General features: G+C 34.9%; 1 protein-coding gene across 2 annotated transcripts in view; it reads right to left on the bottom strand.

Moving 5' to 3' along the window:
• The window catches only part of LOC138696291 (probable RNA methyltransferase CG11342), a 34326-nt gene extending 19375 nt beyond the window's left edge, over positions 1-14951 (bottom strand). The window contains exon 1 of one of the 2 annotated variants that reach the window (XM_069821040.1): positions 14734-14951. In XM_069821040.1, the coding sequence (XP_069677141.1) occupies positions 14734-14910 (177 nt within the window). In that variant the 5' untranslated portion in view covers positions 14911-14951. The remainder of the gene's footprint in view (positions 1-14733) is intronic. The other variant, XM_069821039.1, reaches the window with a different exon arrangement.
• Between the last annotated feature and the right edge of the window lie 2494 nt (positions 14952-17445).

The following is a 17445-nucleotide window of genomic DNA, read 5'->3' as shown; positions in this document are numbered from 1 at the left end:
TGTAATACATACTGTACACGTTGAAATGACAAAAATTAGGAGATGAACAGAAGGAAAGTATTACCTGGTCATTATTAATGTTATGCCAGTCTGTGTCAAAATATCATTAGAGATTTTAGTCAAAATTATTCACTGTTCAGTTGTCATTAACTTGATTTATGTGCTGAAGTAAAAATAGGATCATTGTATAATTTGAAACATATGACTAAATAAATGAAAATAAATGATTCTCCTCCTGTCAAGACATTGGTCTTACAACCTGTTCCAACACCATGTTCATCTCTCCTAGGCAAAGTCCATACAACAATGCTAATTTTGGGAATCTTTTATCTTCCTTATAAATAAATATAGCAATAAAAATATTGACAGTAGGAATTGCTTTCTGCTGGGCATAAAAATGAGATTAAGAAGGGAAGGAAAATCCTTCATCTCTTGCAGAGAAAGCTTACATGAGGAGGCAATCTTTTATCTCTGGCAGGTTCAGCTTTTACAAGGGGGTTAAGGATAATCTTTTACTTCTGCCAGAGAAAGCTTTCATGAGGGTATACTCTTTTATCCCTGTCAGTAAAAGCTTTCACGAGGGGGCACTCCTTATCTCTGGTAGGGAAAACTTTTCATGAGAGGAATTTCCTTCCACATTAATTCAAATGCTACTCATTATAACAAAATTTTGTGATTTTCAAGTAAATTCTCTTTATAGCAAGTAGACCTAAGTGCAATACCCAAAAATGTTAGTTCGTTTACAATGTCAAGCAACAACAAATTCATCAACTCTTTTCAATTGGTTTCAGTTTAAATGATAACAATTTTCAACTCATGCATCTTGCATAAAGTGTATGTATAAAAAAAGTTGTCACTGCATGTAGAAGACATAACACACAATAATTTAAGTACAAGATCACTTGATGCAGAGATATTGTGGTTAGTATCTGTCGATCAAGGCACATTGTCCGAAAACATGAAAAAGTGGCAGTTGGTACTGACGAATTTCAGCATGCTGTTCTAAAGTGACTATAAGGTTTAAATATATCAAAATAATATGAGTATGACTTGAACAATGCAATTTATTAGTAGGTATGTTACTACGTATTTTTTAAATTATACATTTCAAGTGATGCTCTCAGTATTTCGTTCTTCTCTTGAAGACATTTGGAAATTGTCCCCCCCCCCCCTCCTTTTTAATGTATTGTACTAGCTTTTTATATTTGTTGAGAATTTTATTTCGGCAAAAAATTTCCCAACTCAGAACACCTTAAAACTCCCACCAGTAAGGTGTTTAAAACAAGTTCAATTAAATTATGAATATTCTGATGTTTCTACTAACGAATATTCTAAACATAGTAACTTCACTATTTTTCATCAAAATATTAGGAGATTTAAAAAAAACTGATGAATTGATCACTTCTTTAGCATTTCAAAATCATAAACCTCAGATATTATATATAAATAAATATCATGTGACAGAACAGGATATATTAAAACTGTCTTTACATGGATATTTATTAGGTTCTCATTTCTGTAGACATGTCTTCCAAAAAGGGGGTGCTTGTATTTTTATCAGAGAGAATCTATTATTTAGTAAAACTGATATATCTGGTTTCTGTCTTGAGCAAAATATTGAAATCTGTGGAATACAAGTTGGTTGTGAGATATCAAATTTAATTATCTCATGGGCGCCAATGGGAGATTATAAAAAATTTGTATCTAACTTAGATTCATTATTGAAAAGATGTTACAAACCACATACCGAATTTGTAGTCGTAGTGATCTATCAGAAAACTTACGTAAAAGCAAATTAAACTCACTTCTTGAAACTTATAATCTTAGTCACACAGTAAGTTTCCCAATCAGAATACAGACTGGAAGTAGTACAGCCATTAATAATATATATATTTATAGATAAAAGTGGATTGAATTCCTATTCAACAGTACCTTTAATCTCTTCAACATTTAAATGCAAGTCTACAAAATGAATCTTGGGAAAATGTATATAGTACCGTACCACTGATATTAAGAAGGGAAGGAAAATCCTTCATCTCTTGCAGAGAAAGCTTACATGAGGAGGCAATCTTTTATCTCTGGCAGGTTCAGCTTTTACAAGGGGGTTAAGGATAATCTTTTACTTCTGCCAGAGAAAGCTTTCATATTGATGCCAATGTTGTTATGAAGACCTGCTATAAGTTGTATTATTTACTTATTTTCATTGTGTTTTGCTGCTGTTGTGGCTGGATTTGAAAGTTAAAATTGTTATTTATCAATGATGTTATTAGTGTAATGAAGTGTTTGTGATTGTGGACTAAATTTACATCTTCGTGTACTGGCATTAACTTCTTTACAGTTTGTTTATCTTGGTAACTAAGCTGCATACTATTTAGTATTTGCTTATTGATGCTGTCTCCGAGTTCAGCATAATTATTTCTTCTCTTTCTTGTTAGAATGTCGCTGAATCAATCTGTTTCAGTAGTTGATAAATCAAATAGTGGTGAAAAAAGATTGGAGGCGAAATGTCCTCATTGTGGTGGCTTCTTTCAAAGCGAAAGGGGTATCAACATTCATATCAGTCGTTCACACCCTGATATACACCGAACTAAGATAGCAGGAAAATATGTATTAACTAGAAGTAATGAAGTGAATTACAATAATGATGGAGACAGTACTGAACTTATCAAAACACGTCATGAATCCTCGAGTAATAATGTTGCAGATAATTCCCTAAAAACATTCAAGGATGAAGTTTCTGAATGGAAAAACAAATTTTCCACTGAACTTAATGATAGCGAATTCAATTCATACGTACAAAATTTTTCGAGCTTCTTAAGAAATAGTATTAACTTTCTACCTGGGCCCAAACATCCGGCCACCAAATATTACGCTTCTAGACGGAGAAACCGTTTAGTGAAACAACAGAAAAATTACAAAGTTCAAGTAATCCAGAGAGAGCCAATAAGAGAGATCACGATAGGAAAAAAAACGCAATACAATTATGAACTCACGCAGTATCTTTCCTACAATCAGAGGAGGAAAGCGATCAGAAGAGTACTTGAAACAAAAAATGAATCATGTTCAATTGACAATAATGATATTCATACTTTTTTCACAAAGACTTTTTCTTCTCCTAATACTGCTGAAAGAGACGAGTACCCATCCAAAATTAGCGAAGCAGCTCGTCTTGAACTCGACGATACATTTTTAACTGAAATTTCTAAAGATGAGATTATTCAAGCTACACATCACATAGCTGTTGACACTAGTCCCGGATCAGATCGCGTCATTGTTAGAGCTATCAGAGATGACATGGTTAGTGAAGTGATCTCAATAATCGCACACGAATGCTAAAAATGAGTTTCGTACCTGAATGCTTGAAGAAAGCACGGACAATTTTATTGTTTAAAGGTGGCGAACACAAGGATCTTTCCAACTGGCGTCCTATCACCATCTGTTCGGTTATTTGAAGAGTCATCGAACGTGTTTTAGATTCACGACTTCGAATGTATGTTGAACTTAATGAAAATCAACGAGGATTCGTCAGTTTACGCTAATAAACACCTCCATACTCAATTCCGCTCTAAGATCTGCTAAAACAAAAAAAGATGACGTAACAGTTGTACTATTAGACATAAGAAAAGCCTTTGACAACGTAGGTCATACTCACCTTAATAAAACCCTACGAGCTGAAGGAATTCCTTCTAGATTAACCGATTTAATCATGAATTTGCAATCCAGTAATATCACTCAAATTGAAACCCCTCATGGCAAGACGAAAGCAGTCTCATTTTTACGAGGCGTCATGCAGGGGTCACCGTTATCGCCAATATTATATAATATCGCAACTAACCATATCCTCGACGAATTAACTGAAGATAACATTTGTAAACATTATGGCAAAACACTGAGCCCAGACCTGCCACCTCTTACAGTTTTGGGTTTTGCCGACGACACCGCAATCATTGGCAAAAGTAGAGAAGCAGCTGTAGAATTAACACGCTATGCAGAAATTTAATGAGATAGGCCTCGAAGTAAACCCAAGAAAATGTGTTGGCATTCGTATCGAGAAAGGGGAACTTGTAGAAGAACCCTTGGATCTAGATGTTAATTGTCGGATAAGAGTATTGAAACACGGAGAATCAATTAAGTATCTCGGCGTCACGTTTAATGATTCCCTAAATTTTGACTCTAAAGGTACAATTCAGAATCTACACAAAAAAACTCGATTTACTGGCTTCTACACCCTTATTGAAATGTGAACAAAAATTTCTGGCTTTAAACACATCTATTTGTACATCGTTGATTTATCCCTTCCAGACCGTGGAGCCGAACAAAATCCCAATTAAGTTTCTTCAAGACAGTGATAAACTTATCAGAAGTGCCCTCAAACAAATTCTACAGCTCCCAACGGACACGCCAGACCATATGATTTATTCAGATATGAAGTGTAAAGGTCTTGGTCTCTTCAAAGCAGAGTGGGAAGCCCATCTTCAGCACGCCAATACTTGTCGCGTCCTCGCACTGTCAGCCAATCCCTACGTCACAGCCACTCGAGATCTCTTTACTGAAAGCACCGAATGCGTCAAATCTTTGCAGTTAACCGAGACATCCGACGTAATTAAAGACCCACGAACCAGTTTGTACGATGCTCGACGTATGAGGAAAAAACTGCGAGAAAAGGAATTAGAGGAGTGGGCTAAGCTACCTCAGAAAGGTCTTGGCGTAGAGCTATACAGCGAGTTTACTCTGGCGAATTCCTGGATACGACATCGTGAAGGCCTAACCTCTAGCGAGTGGAGCGAAGCTATTAAAATGACTGATCACGTGTCTTCCATACGTTCCCTTCTGGGCAGGACTCGGGACAACATCCTCTGTCGGCGATGCCACAGAGAGCCAGAAACACTTGTACATGTCCTGGGCTCTTGTCCGCACGGTGAAGTACTCCGTAACTCACGACACCATAGAATTCGTTCGATGATCGCCGAACAGTTTAGATCAATAAATTTTCAAGTGTTCGAAGAAGTTCATGGACTGGCAGACAATGGCAGTACAAGAAGAATAGACATGATTGCCATCCCGCCAAATAACAACAATGGCTACATCATCGATCCCACCGTTAGATTTGAAAAACAAAAGAGCCAACCTGAAGATGTAAATAGGGAAAAAAACGACATCTATGTATGTACCGTTCCATATTTCATGGACAAATACGGTCTACAACAAATTGAAGTAATAGGCCTTATGGTTGGAGCGCGCGGAACTATTCCCGGTTTCTTCTTCCAGACCTGGTAACATTTCGGCCTACAGAGGAAGGCAATTGATGACATCGTTCTTGCAGCTCTGAGAGGATCAATATTTATACTCCGCAACCATCTCTACGGTCAACAATGATCTTCAACTAATTAATTAGTAGCTACATATTTATTCAGTCATTTCTTGTCATTGTTGTAAGACTCCCTTCAACTTAAACATATGTATATTATTTATACTTCCAACTGCCTATTGCTCAATATGCTCTGTCTCTGTGGCAGCCTGTTAATACAGGGAGCTGTTATCTTTTCGACAGTGGCGGCCGATGAGGCATTCTGGTGGTGGTGCCAAAAATTAAAAAAGGTTTTACGCAAATTACCCTAGTGAAACTGATAATCGCAGCTCAAGTTTACATTATGTTAAATAAAACACATTAATTAAACCAGCTATTTTACCAGGTGTATAGTTAATAATGCATCTAGTAACAGTTACAATAACATTTCCGAAACTAATAACGAAATTTACAGATACAGATAATGCAAAACTTTCACAATATTGATAGTCAAATACAAATAAATTTTATAACTATTAAAATTACTGGCAAAAACACACGAGATAAACAGTGATATAGATAATAAACGAACACGTGTGCATTTTATTTAACAGGCCGATGAATCCAAGGCAGCGGCCTGAATAACACATGTTCATGTCCTGCATAGATCTCATGTATCGTTAACAAAAGCATTAATACTATAGCAACAGTGTAGCGATATTTAGTTGCCGCAAAATAAAACATATTGCGCAACATTAACAAACAGTGTTACATTAATATGAAAAAAATATTTATCTTTCTAAAAAGAACCATGACTATCTCTGCATTCAATATAGTTAAACGGATAATACTTTACAAATTCAAATCCAAGTTATGTGCATTAATTTTGAATTGGCAACATTACATTAACATTTGGCGCGAAACTTTAACTTGTGTTTTCGTGCAAGTCTGCGGTTGATGGTTCCCTTCCTAATGTCTCCAATAACCCTGCCATCTAGCGAAATTTCTGCATTACTGTGCTCTAGCGGGTGGAATATTAACTACTAAGTCAAACTGAATTCGGCTCAGAGTCTGCCATAAGAAACGTATATAAACTAGAATCAGTAGCCTTTTGTACAGTGTTACATGGGCGTAGGCAGTGCCACACAGAAGTGGCTTCAAAGTTCGGAAAAACGCTGCAAAAGTGCATCCCGATCTGTGCGTGCGCTCGTTCAGATGAAATACGAATAAAAGTGTAGAAATAAACTATTACAACTGCTTTTTAGGATATTATTTTTTGTTTATTTCATTGGTGGTGCCATGGCACACTGGCACTACCCCAAAAGCCGCTCCTGCTTTTTGATAAATAAATAAATAAATAATGCATTTTTCCACTACATTAACGAATTACTTCAATGTATGCTTTCCAGTCAAGATGGTGAAAAAATGTAAAAGTAAAAACATGTGGATAACTCAGGGAATTAAAATATGATGTCTTACAAAAAGGAATTTATATTTAATGAGTAGGAAAATAGTGATGATCCTCATGTTCTTAACTACTATAAGAATTACTGTAAAATTTTGTCAAAAGTTATAAAAGATGCAAAGGGAATGTATCTGAATGAAAAAAAAAAAAAAAATACAAAATTAAGATGATAGAATTAAAACTATTTGGGATATTATTAAAAATGAAACTAATCAATGTTCAAAGAATGAAAATATTACTTACTTGGTATATTAAAATCAATGATTGTAGAGTAGAGAACCCAAAATCAAGTGCAAATCATTTCAACGACTCCTATATAAACATTAATGAGAATTAAACATTCAAGATTGTGCAGAAAATGCTGCAACTGGTTACTTAACAGATGCATTTAACACGGAATTTCTAGGTCTCCAATTTATTCCCACTACCGCAGCAAAAATATTTATGTAATGAAACATCTAAAAACAAAATATTCTTCTGGATATGATGATTTCCCAAGTAAAGTTCTGAAAGCCTGTTCTGAAATAATATCCCCTATGTTAAGCTATTTATGCAATTTGTCAATGCAATTTGGTAATTTTCCAGAAAGACTCAAATATTCGATAGTACAACCAATATACAAAAAGAGATATAAATGTATTATTGCTAATTATATATAAATATATAAATCCCACAAGGGTAGCTGCCCTTCAGTAAGGGTTGCCAAAAGACACAGCATACTAAACAAATAAAAATAAACATTTGTGTAATGATTGTTATTTTCAAATGGAAGCTACCCTTGGGAAAGTACGTTTATTCAATAATTATTAGTAATCAGATAGAATATAAAGAAATTTAGGTGTACAGGTGATTAAGTAAAATCATATCATATCATATCATTATTAACAAAATTCTCAAAAGTGTTTTGTTTTACAAAAGAAAGCTATAAGCATAATGGCTGGTGTGCATAAAAGGACATCATGCAAAAATATTTTCCAAAATTCAGAAATCTTGACCTTATCTTGTGAGTATATTCTTTCCCTAATGACGTTCTATATTAACAACCGAGGTACATTTAGTACTAATCAAGACGTTCATGATTTTAATACAAGACATAAATCAGATCTTCATCTACCCTCTGTTACTACTAAGATTTATTTAAAATCATCTATCCTCAAGTGAGGTTGACCACTGGGATCCGGAATTAACAAACATAAAAAGATAAAGGGAAATGAAACGAGTAAAATAATTATTAGATTTATACATTAAAACAAAAATTTATGTGTTAACATATAAATGATAGTGTAGAATTTGAAGAAAGGCCTTCAGAATTTCCATCACAATCTTCTGAACCTCATGTAGCTTCAGTGTTCATTTATGCTGTAATGGCGTTACCAATAGATACTATTGATCAAAAGTTTGTGTCTCGCATAGTCAGATGGAGTGCGATTTGATGCATGCCAGAATGAAGCTGCGTCAAAAAATGTACCAGTTTACTTGCCACATGAATGGATGACGATTGCTAGAACAGCCAAACGTACAAAGCCAAAGTATCAAGTTTACCAAAATAGATATCAAGTTTGTTTACTGAAAAGCATTAGCAACGTTAGTAATGATGAATAAAAATACATCTAATGAGGACAGCAAAATAAATTGGCGAGACATTAAGTGGATAAGGTACGAAGAGGCAGTATCAATGTCTTACCAAGGAGAGGTTGATGGTTTACAATCAATACCATGGAGCAGAGGTTAGCAAACCTACAGCCCACACTTGTTACTGTAACTTTAGCAACTCAACCATTGTTACCATACCAACAGGCCTTCTATGCAATGTGACATTCTGTTGTTTTTCCAACTGCAGCACTAATAATGTCATGCCCCATCTTTAGAAAAAACCAAGTACAGTATTGCATTCTGGACCTCCTGAGTGTTACATTGGCAACAAGTAGGGGGAGAGGCTACAACAGTGCGTATCAAACAATTTTCATGTTAAAAGTATTTGTGGGTGCTAACTAAAACCATATTATGTTTACCATTATAATAATATTATATGCATCTCACAGAAGCAAAAGACGCAAAAGAAAAAAAAAATACATGTGTACCTCCTTTGGAATATAGGTACCTATGAGTAGCTTTTCTGGAGAAATAAGAACTAAGGAGTACGCAAACAATACCGAAGTTAAAATATCTTACAATAGGCATGAAACCCATTATAGTTTATTTTTTTTTTTATGTAGACCAAATTTCTCTTAAAACAGCATCTTGCACTATTATAGCTGTTCAAGCTATAGTGATCCATGGTAGTCATATAAATAAGTGAATAGAAGACTAGTGTTTTCGTAAAAGAAATGTATTTTCCTGGACCAAGGTGAAACTAGTCCTGAATTTGTTCCGATGATTTCGGAAGGGAAAATCTGCCATTACACTACCTTATTACTGACAATATCAGAAAACAAAAAATCACTAGCCTTTGCCCAGTGTAGGCCTGTATGCAAGGAATAGCGTGAGTGTACACAAATGTATATCTTTCGGGCAGTATTCAAGAAAGAGTTGCTGTTTACCCGATTAATAAGTTGGATGACATAATAGGCCTTTATGACGTCACGTATATCAGCACATTACATTGCAAATATTTTAATAAAAATGTGGCAATTTAACTTATCTCAATAGGATTAATAGAATTAGTATTCTATTAGTAGTGTGGTGAATCGATTTAAGACAATTTATTGTGGATAAGTGTAGTAACTCCATCATTCGGATATTTATCATATCAGTTCCTTGTACAATATAAGTTAATTAATTAGTGAGCTATTTGCCATATTAACTGTAATAAGGCTAACAGCAAACTAATGAATACAGACCGGATACAGAAGACTCGACAAAAGAAGCCGATGTCATCGAGGGAACAGCGGACAGGGGAGACTCGGCAGAAGAAGACGACGTCATCGAGGGAACAGCTGACAGGGGAGACTCGACAGAAGAAGACGACGCCAACAAGGGAACTACTGACAGGGGAGACTCGGCAGAAGAAGACGACATCATCAAGAAAAGTGCTGACAGGGGAGAACTACCCGAGGAACTGGATGCTGACGAGGGAACTGCGGATAGGGCAGAACTGTCCAAGGAATCTGAAGCTGACAAGGGAACTGCTGATCTTCGTAAATCTCAGAGGAGAAGGATACCTCCTAAAAAAACTAAGTGATGATTTTTTATAAACAGATCAATCAATAGGATAGATAATATTGGTAAATTAATTACACTTGATATGGTAAAGACTTCTGGTAATACTAATAATATATTCAACTCTACTGGTATGTCAATAATGCATCAAAACTTTCAATGCCTTAAAAATAAGTTAAATGAATTAGAAGTACTATTCAGTCATGAATTACGAGATATAGATATTTTGTGTTGTACAGAACACTGGCTAAATGAAAAAGAAGTAACTTTATTCCATATTAAAAATTATAAACTTGCAAGTTCCTTTAGTCGCACAAAGTATAAAAATGGAGGCTCAGCCACCAGTAACATATCTCATATTGAGGAAAGACAAACATACTACCTTAACCGAGAAAAGGATTTTGAACACGTAGTAACAGAAATAAAATACTCAAATTATTGTTTCACAGTAGCTTGCATTTATAGATCACCAAGTGGATCTTTGAAAACATTTTTTGAGAATCTTGAAATCCTATTGCACTCGTTAAAAAACAACAATAAACCATTAATTTTATGTGGCGATTTCAATATAGATTTTTCAGAAAACAATAGTGCAGCTTCTGATTTCAGATCACTGATTCATTCATTTAACTTAATAGAGACTATAGATTCCCCCACACGTATAACTCCTACATCACAGACATGCCTGGATCAAATAGTTATTGATAATGATTTCTACCCATTCTCAGCAGAAAATATAAAAATGGGAATTTCAGACCATAATGCTACATTTTTACATATAAAATTAGAAGCAAATGCTGAACCTAAAGCTAGTAATAAGTCCGTCAGCTATAAAAGATCATTTAATGAGTCAAATATAGAATACTTTAAATCTATGCTCCTAAAAGAAGACTGGTCTGATGTGTTTAACAAAAGAGATGTAAATGAAAAATCAGTGGAATTCATTGACACTGTAACACATTATTTCAATATCGCATTTCCAATTAAAAAAATTATTCTTTCAAACAAAATGAATAAATCAAAAAATTGGATAACGAAAGGAATCATAATTTCTTGTAAAAGGAAAAGACAATTGCACAATATATGCCAATATACAAATGATTTAAATCTCAAACTATATTATAAAACATATTGTAACATCCTAAGAAAAGTAATCCATAAGGCAAAATTAAATTACAATCAGGACTTCATTTTGAGAGCAGAAAATAAAAGTAAAGCAATTTCGGATGTGGTAAAATGGGAAACCGGGAAAAAATCAGACACAGCAAAAGTCAATATTGAATTATTAAACAATGATAGCTTAATTAAGAGTCCACATAAATTAGCTGAAGTGTTTAATAACTACTTTGCAAATGTTACGCAAACTTTAGAACCTGCACCAACAAGGAATCCACAGCCAACCTTTCAACATACAGGGAATAAAAGTACAATTTTTTTAAAACCAGTAACCACAGAAGAAATTCACAAAATAATGGGAAACCTAAAATGTAGCCTGGCATCTGGAATTGACGAAATCCCAGATGCAGTAATAAAAGCTTGTAATCATCTTCTAGCTCTGCCAATGACAGACATCTGTAATTTATCCTGTCACTGGTAAATTTCCAGAGATCTTTAAAGTAGCAAAAGTTTGCCCAATTTTTAAGAAGGGAGTTAAACAAAATATTGAGAACTATAGGCCTTTATCCCTATTATCTGGGTTCTCGAAAGTCCTTGAAAAGGTTATGTACAACAGATTAGTCTCATTCCTAGAATATAATAATACACTGTCAAATTCTCAGTTTGGTTTTAGAAAAGGTAAAGGAATCAATAATGCTGTAATATTGTTTATCGAATCAATCCTCAATGCTAAAAACAATAAAGAACAAACCATTGGACTTTTCCTGGACCTTAGCAAAGCATTTGACATGATTAATCATGAAATTCTAATCTGGAAACTACAACAATTTGGCATAAGGGGATTAGCAGGGAACTGGTTCATCTCGTACTTAAGCAATAGGGAACAGGTTGTACAAATTGGCTCAGTCAAATCAAAATCCGTTCCTATGCCCCATGGTGTCCCTCAAGGCTCAATTCTTGGTCCAATATTATTTCTCCTATACATAAATGATCTCCCGTTAAATATAACTGAAGGGAAAACTGTCTTATTTGCAGATGACACAAACATAATACTGAGTGATAATAAGGAAGAGAACTTGCAAATGAAAATTAATGCAACATCAACGAAGCTAGACAAGTGGCTAGCAAATAATAAGCTTAAATTAAATGTAAATAAAACTGTCTATGTATCTTTCAATCAATATCCAACTGACCAGATTCACATAGTTCTTAGTAATACCATAATTAAGGAAGTAGAATGCTCTAAATTTTTAGGTATATGGATAGATTCCAGTCTAACATGGGAAAAGCATATACAACATCTAACTGAGAAGCTGAGTTGCTTATGTTATGCTTTTCGAGTCCTTGCGAAGATATCATCCATGGAACTTTTAATATCAGTCTATTTTGGATATGTTCATTCAATACTATCATATGGCATTATTACTTGGGGATCTTCACCAAAAGTGACACAAGTCCTCAAATTGCAGAAAAGAACTCAAAATCATTAAAAAAGTTCCTATTCAGACTGAAAGTATAACAATTTTTAGAGAACTAAAAATCTTACCTGTACCCTGCATATATATTTTAGAAACAGTGTGCTTTATTCATCAAAACATAGATTCCTTTAAAACAAATTCAACCTATCATGAGTATAACACCAGAACATCCCAAAACATACATCTGAATTACCACAGCCTTACCAGAAGTCTTAACAGCATATCACATAGAGGCAGCAATTTATATAATAAACTTCCACAGAAAATCAAAGAACTTAACATAAGAAAATTCAAAAAAGAGGTAAAGAACATTTTATTAACACATATGCCATTTTGCACAAATGAATATCTAAATTTAAAATTTTAGAATTTAACGTTTCTTGATACTGCCCTTGACCATTTATGTTTCAGGTAACTCAGAGTTGAAGAAAAGACAGGGAAAAGCAAAAAGAGAAGATACTAGATAGAACAGTGGAGACTGAAGATCAATTTGCATGTCACTTAATATTAAACTGTTAAATTTATTTAGAATTAAATCTATTTTTGTATTACATTGTACGTTATGTCATTTTTCTTGTGTACTGACGACGCCATGAATGCTTGTAATTCTATTCGGCTAATAAAGATCTAATCTAATCTAATCTAATCTAATCTAATCTAATCTAATTAGCCTATATAATAATGGTCATATGTTTAGGCTAATATCTTTGAAGGTATTTGATGATAATTGTGTGCATTATGCAAGTATAATTTTTAAGGGTTTGTTCATCAACGAATTCGTAGCATAATGGCTATAATAGTGGTTCACTAGACAAAAGATCCTACAATCGAATCCCAGCATATTCAAAGGTAAGTCATGTATTGCAATTTAATATAAAGTAGTTAGTAGAATAAAGTAGGTAGAGGGGGAAAAAGAGAGAAGTAGAGGAAAATATGTGAGAAAAGGAGAACAGTGGAGCGGTATCAAGTGGGAGGAAGAAAAGTAGGGGTGGTCCCTGATTAAATTCATATTTTTAAGTATTGCCATCGTGTGTGACGTCATATATTGCATCACTGATCTATTTGTTTGAAAAAGCAGAGACTCATTTTTGCATTTTACCGACTTTCATAAAGGGTATTTCTTTACTAAACCGTTACTACTTATGTTAAGGTACAAATGTATTTAATTCGTGGATCCTATATGAGTCATAGATATCGTAAAGAAAAAAAAAAAAAAAGAAAAGAAAGCCGACGCAAATTTCACACCCAAAATAAGGGCCGAAAGTCGGTGTGAAAGTTGGAGCCAGTGGAGAGATGCAGGCAGGCAGGATCACTCCGTCGAGGTGAAAGGGGTAGGCGGCAGTAAGGGGCAGCACATAGGCCTATAAACTTACATCTCATTTCCGTGCATTTCCATATTGATCACAGAAAAAGAGAGAGTTTCCGTAAGATCAAATCAGTGACAGGTTAGGTTAGTTCAGACTTTTTATATGCCTTGCATGTACTCACAATTTTCAGAGAATATGCCCTTTATTCTAAGACATTCCAAAAGCCGAAACTAATCTAATCTAACCAGACACTGATTCGACCTTACGAAAACTCGCTTTGGTAGAATCAGTGACAGGTTAGGTCGAGTTAGTTTAGGTTTTTCTATGCCTTACATATATTTACAATTGTCTAAAATATGCCCTTTCTTCCAAAGCATACCAAAATCCTAAACTAACCTAACCTGTTACTGATTCGTCCTCACAAAAACTCGGCTTTTCTCTGAGAACAGTAAGGAAACGGACGAAAATGAGATGCATGTGCTTTCTCTAACTGTCGCCTTTGTATAAAATACTTATGACTACACTACAACCCAAGGATGTAAATACATTTGTACCTTAAAGTGATAACGCTAAAGTAAAGAACTGTCCTAGTTTAGCCAACGGTGGCGTTTAAGTACACATCTTGTAGAAACCTGTAGCTGTTCCAAAAACGTTCCTCAGGTTGGTGTACTATAAAATGACCTTTATGGCTAAGTTGGCTTTCCTAAACGTTTGTTGTCCACGAAACAATTTAAGGTTAAGACAGTCATATCACGTACTGTTCACTACCTGTTTCCGGATTTATCACAATTAAATTTGAAGTCCTTCAAGCTCTACGATTATATGTTTTAAATGCTAAAACTATAATAACAAAATAACTGTATTCCACACATAAAGTAAAAGGACATTAAGTTAAATTGTAAAACTTTTAAACATATTTACCCCTGAATTGCATCCTATATCCAGACATATGTAATTACGGTCTCTGTTCACGTTCCATATATCTAATGGTAACAATTCCAGTCGATTTTTAGCAGAATTGAATTGGTAGTAATTAATAAAATTTCCATGTTTCACAGCACCCGGATCACCGCCTTTAAATTTCAAATGTTCTGCCATGACGTCCAATCATCCAATGACGTCTATCAACTATCATTATTAAATGGAGGTGGGGGGCGGGGGAAATGTAACTGTTATTTTGGAACAGTTCCTTGCTTTGAACTGTTCTAAAAACGTAACAGCACCACAGTCTTGGAATACTACGAGTACGTTCCAAAATACGCTAGTTTACTTGCTGTTACAAATACTCGTTTCACTTTGGAACTACATTATGACAACGCCTGTTTCACAGAACAGAACATGTTTGGCACTATTGAAAGCAGTTAATAGAATAAAGTAGGTAGAGGGGGGAAAAAGAGAGAATTAGAGGAAATGCCCGAAAGGAGTACAGTGAAACCACAGTCTACTATAGTCTAGTATATACAGTCACGAAGGTCAATACGTAGTAAATATGCATCCATAGATAGTTGCTAACCACTAGGATCGCTAATATCTCCTCATTACAGACAATGCGAAATAGTACCAGCACAGTCTATTGTTCCTAGCACCCTCACAACTCAAGCTTCGCGACTGTATATACTAGACTGTGGTGAAGCGGTGTCGGCTGGGACTCAGACCGTGGGAGGAAGAAAAGTGGGGATGGCCCCTGATTAAATTCGTATTTTGAAGTATTACCATCATGCGTGGCGTCATAGATCTGCTACTTTTTTGGACGGGGATATCTTCTTTCCCCTTCCCCTTTATGCCCAGGGCTGTATTAGATTATTTCATGCAGAACTTAGTGTACTTACAAGGGAAGAGCAGTGGCGTAGCCAGTCTAATTATTTTGGGTAGGCCAGATAAGCGGAATTTAGAAAGTACCTGACCCATCTCCTGACAACGCCGCTGCTGTTAACTCTCTTGAAACTCATTTTCGGAAGTCTTATTTAATAGCATGCAAAGTTATGATAAACAATCATGCAAGGCATACCTATACAAACACTTCATAAGGTGAACTGGAGCAGTCGAGATTTCATAGCAACGAATCTGTCGATCATTGATGATGGGTCCTACAACAAATCCAACTTTTCTCCCTCTCGATGGATAAAATTGCTAGATTACAAAGCTTTGTGTTTGACATGGTTGTCCTAGTGTAAGTTTTTATTCGTCGTAATGCAGAAAAAGTCCTTCCTGCAGATGCAGTTATGATTGGACGAATCAGTATAATTTGTAAAACTTGGAGTAGGTCCTGGAATGCCACATCCATGCTCATGTTCTATAGTTTAGAATATAGGTCACTAGGGAACACTATTTTCCTAGAAGTTCCTTGTTTATGTTTAACACGCAATTTGAATACCATACAAGTCAGCCAGTTCTCGCAGCATCTTGAAATTCATGAAATCAGAAGACTTTGGATCAAAAGCTGATACTACTTCACAGAAAACAGAATTTTCTTCAGACCGTCTTTTCATTTCTGATATGATATCATCAAGTATATTATATTAACTGCAGCACTGCTACTTACAGACCTGTTACTAAATCTACGTTTTACTCTGTGAAAAGATTTATTAAATCTACATACTTAGACTTTAACAAACAAAATTTGATAACACAATCTCAAGGGAAAAAATGGAACTCTCTGCAGCAAAATCCACAGTTAATTCCCGATTTACCACGCAAATCGTCTGTAGCTGCATTTAGATTGGCAACAGGCCATGATTGTTTGGCCAAACACCTGTATAGAACTGGAATATATCAGTCCCCTAACTACCCATTGTGCAACTCAAATCAAGAAATGGATTCGGAACACCTCAAAATCTGTGCTTCAGTGGCTGGCCATGATAATATCTTTGAAAAATATTGGAGTGCAAGAGGTCAAATGACTTTACTGTCAAATGCCTGGCATTAGAAAACAACAACATATTAACTTGCTCTCAAGAAAACCTTATCTTGTTGCTTTGAATCGGAAATCTTCAGTGCAGGATCACCATCATTAGTAACAAAATAGTCTGTTACCAGAGACTGAAGTGGTTGATGATTTCTTTTTTCTTTTGCAGAGACACTGATTGGGAAGACTTCTGCCATACAAACAGCGCTGGAATAAAATTCTTCAAATTTTCTTTGTTTTGGAGCTTTGAAAAGTTTTCTTAATGAGGGATAAACATTTACTAATATCCATTTTTTGGAGACTTAAGTGCTTCCGATAATGAATTTGCAAGAACAAGAATATCGTCTAAACATATAAAATAAAATAGGATGTCAAATTTCTTAGCTGATGTAACAATCCAGTAGCTTCCACATCTTCCTTATTTTTATTGTTGTCAAACAATTTTTTTAGGCCCAACCTAACAGAGTTAAATCGGCTCTTGAAGAAACCCATCTTGTGTCACAATGTTGCGAATTTCGAAAATTTTCAAACCTTCATCAATTTGAACTTGTATAAAGATGTCATGTCTTAAGGTGCTCTGTGATTGAAATGAGTAAATAGCTTCTAACAGTTCAATCAAATGACCAATCCCTTCAACATTTTTACAAACATCTACCAACACCAAATTGTGTCTATGAGCATAACAATGTTATAAGGGCAAGTTTTACTGGTATTAGCTATCTCCCCTT

The sequence above is a fragment of the Periplaneta americana genome, chromosome 3 (genome assembly GCF_040183065.1).
Source record: "Periplaneta americana isolate PAMFEO1 chromosome 3, P.americana_PAMFEO1_priV1, whole genome shotgun sequence".
Classification (NCBI taxonomy): domain Eukaryota; kingdom Metazoa; phylum Arthropoda; class Insecta; order Blattodea; family Blattidae; genus Periplaneta; species Periplaneta americana.
The sequence above is the reverse complement of the archived record's forward strand: the minus strand, read 5'-3'. Positions and strand labels throughout refer to the sequence as shown.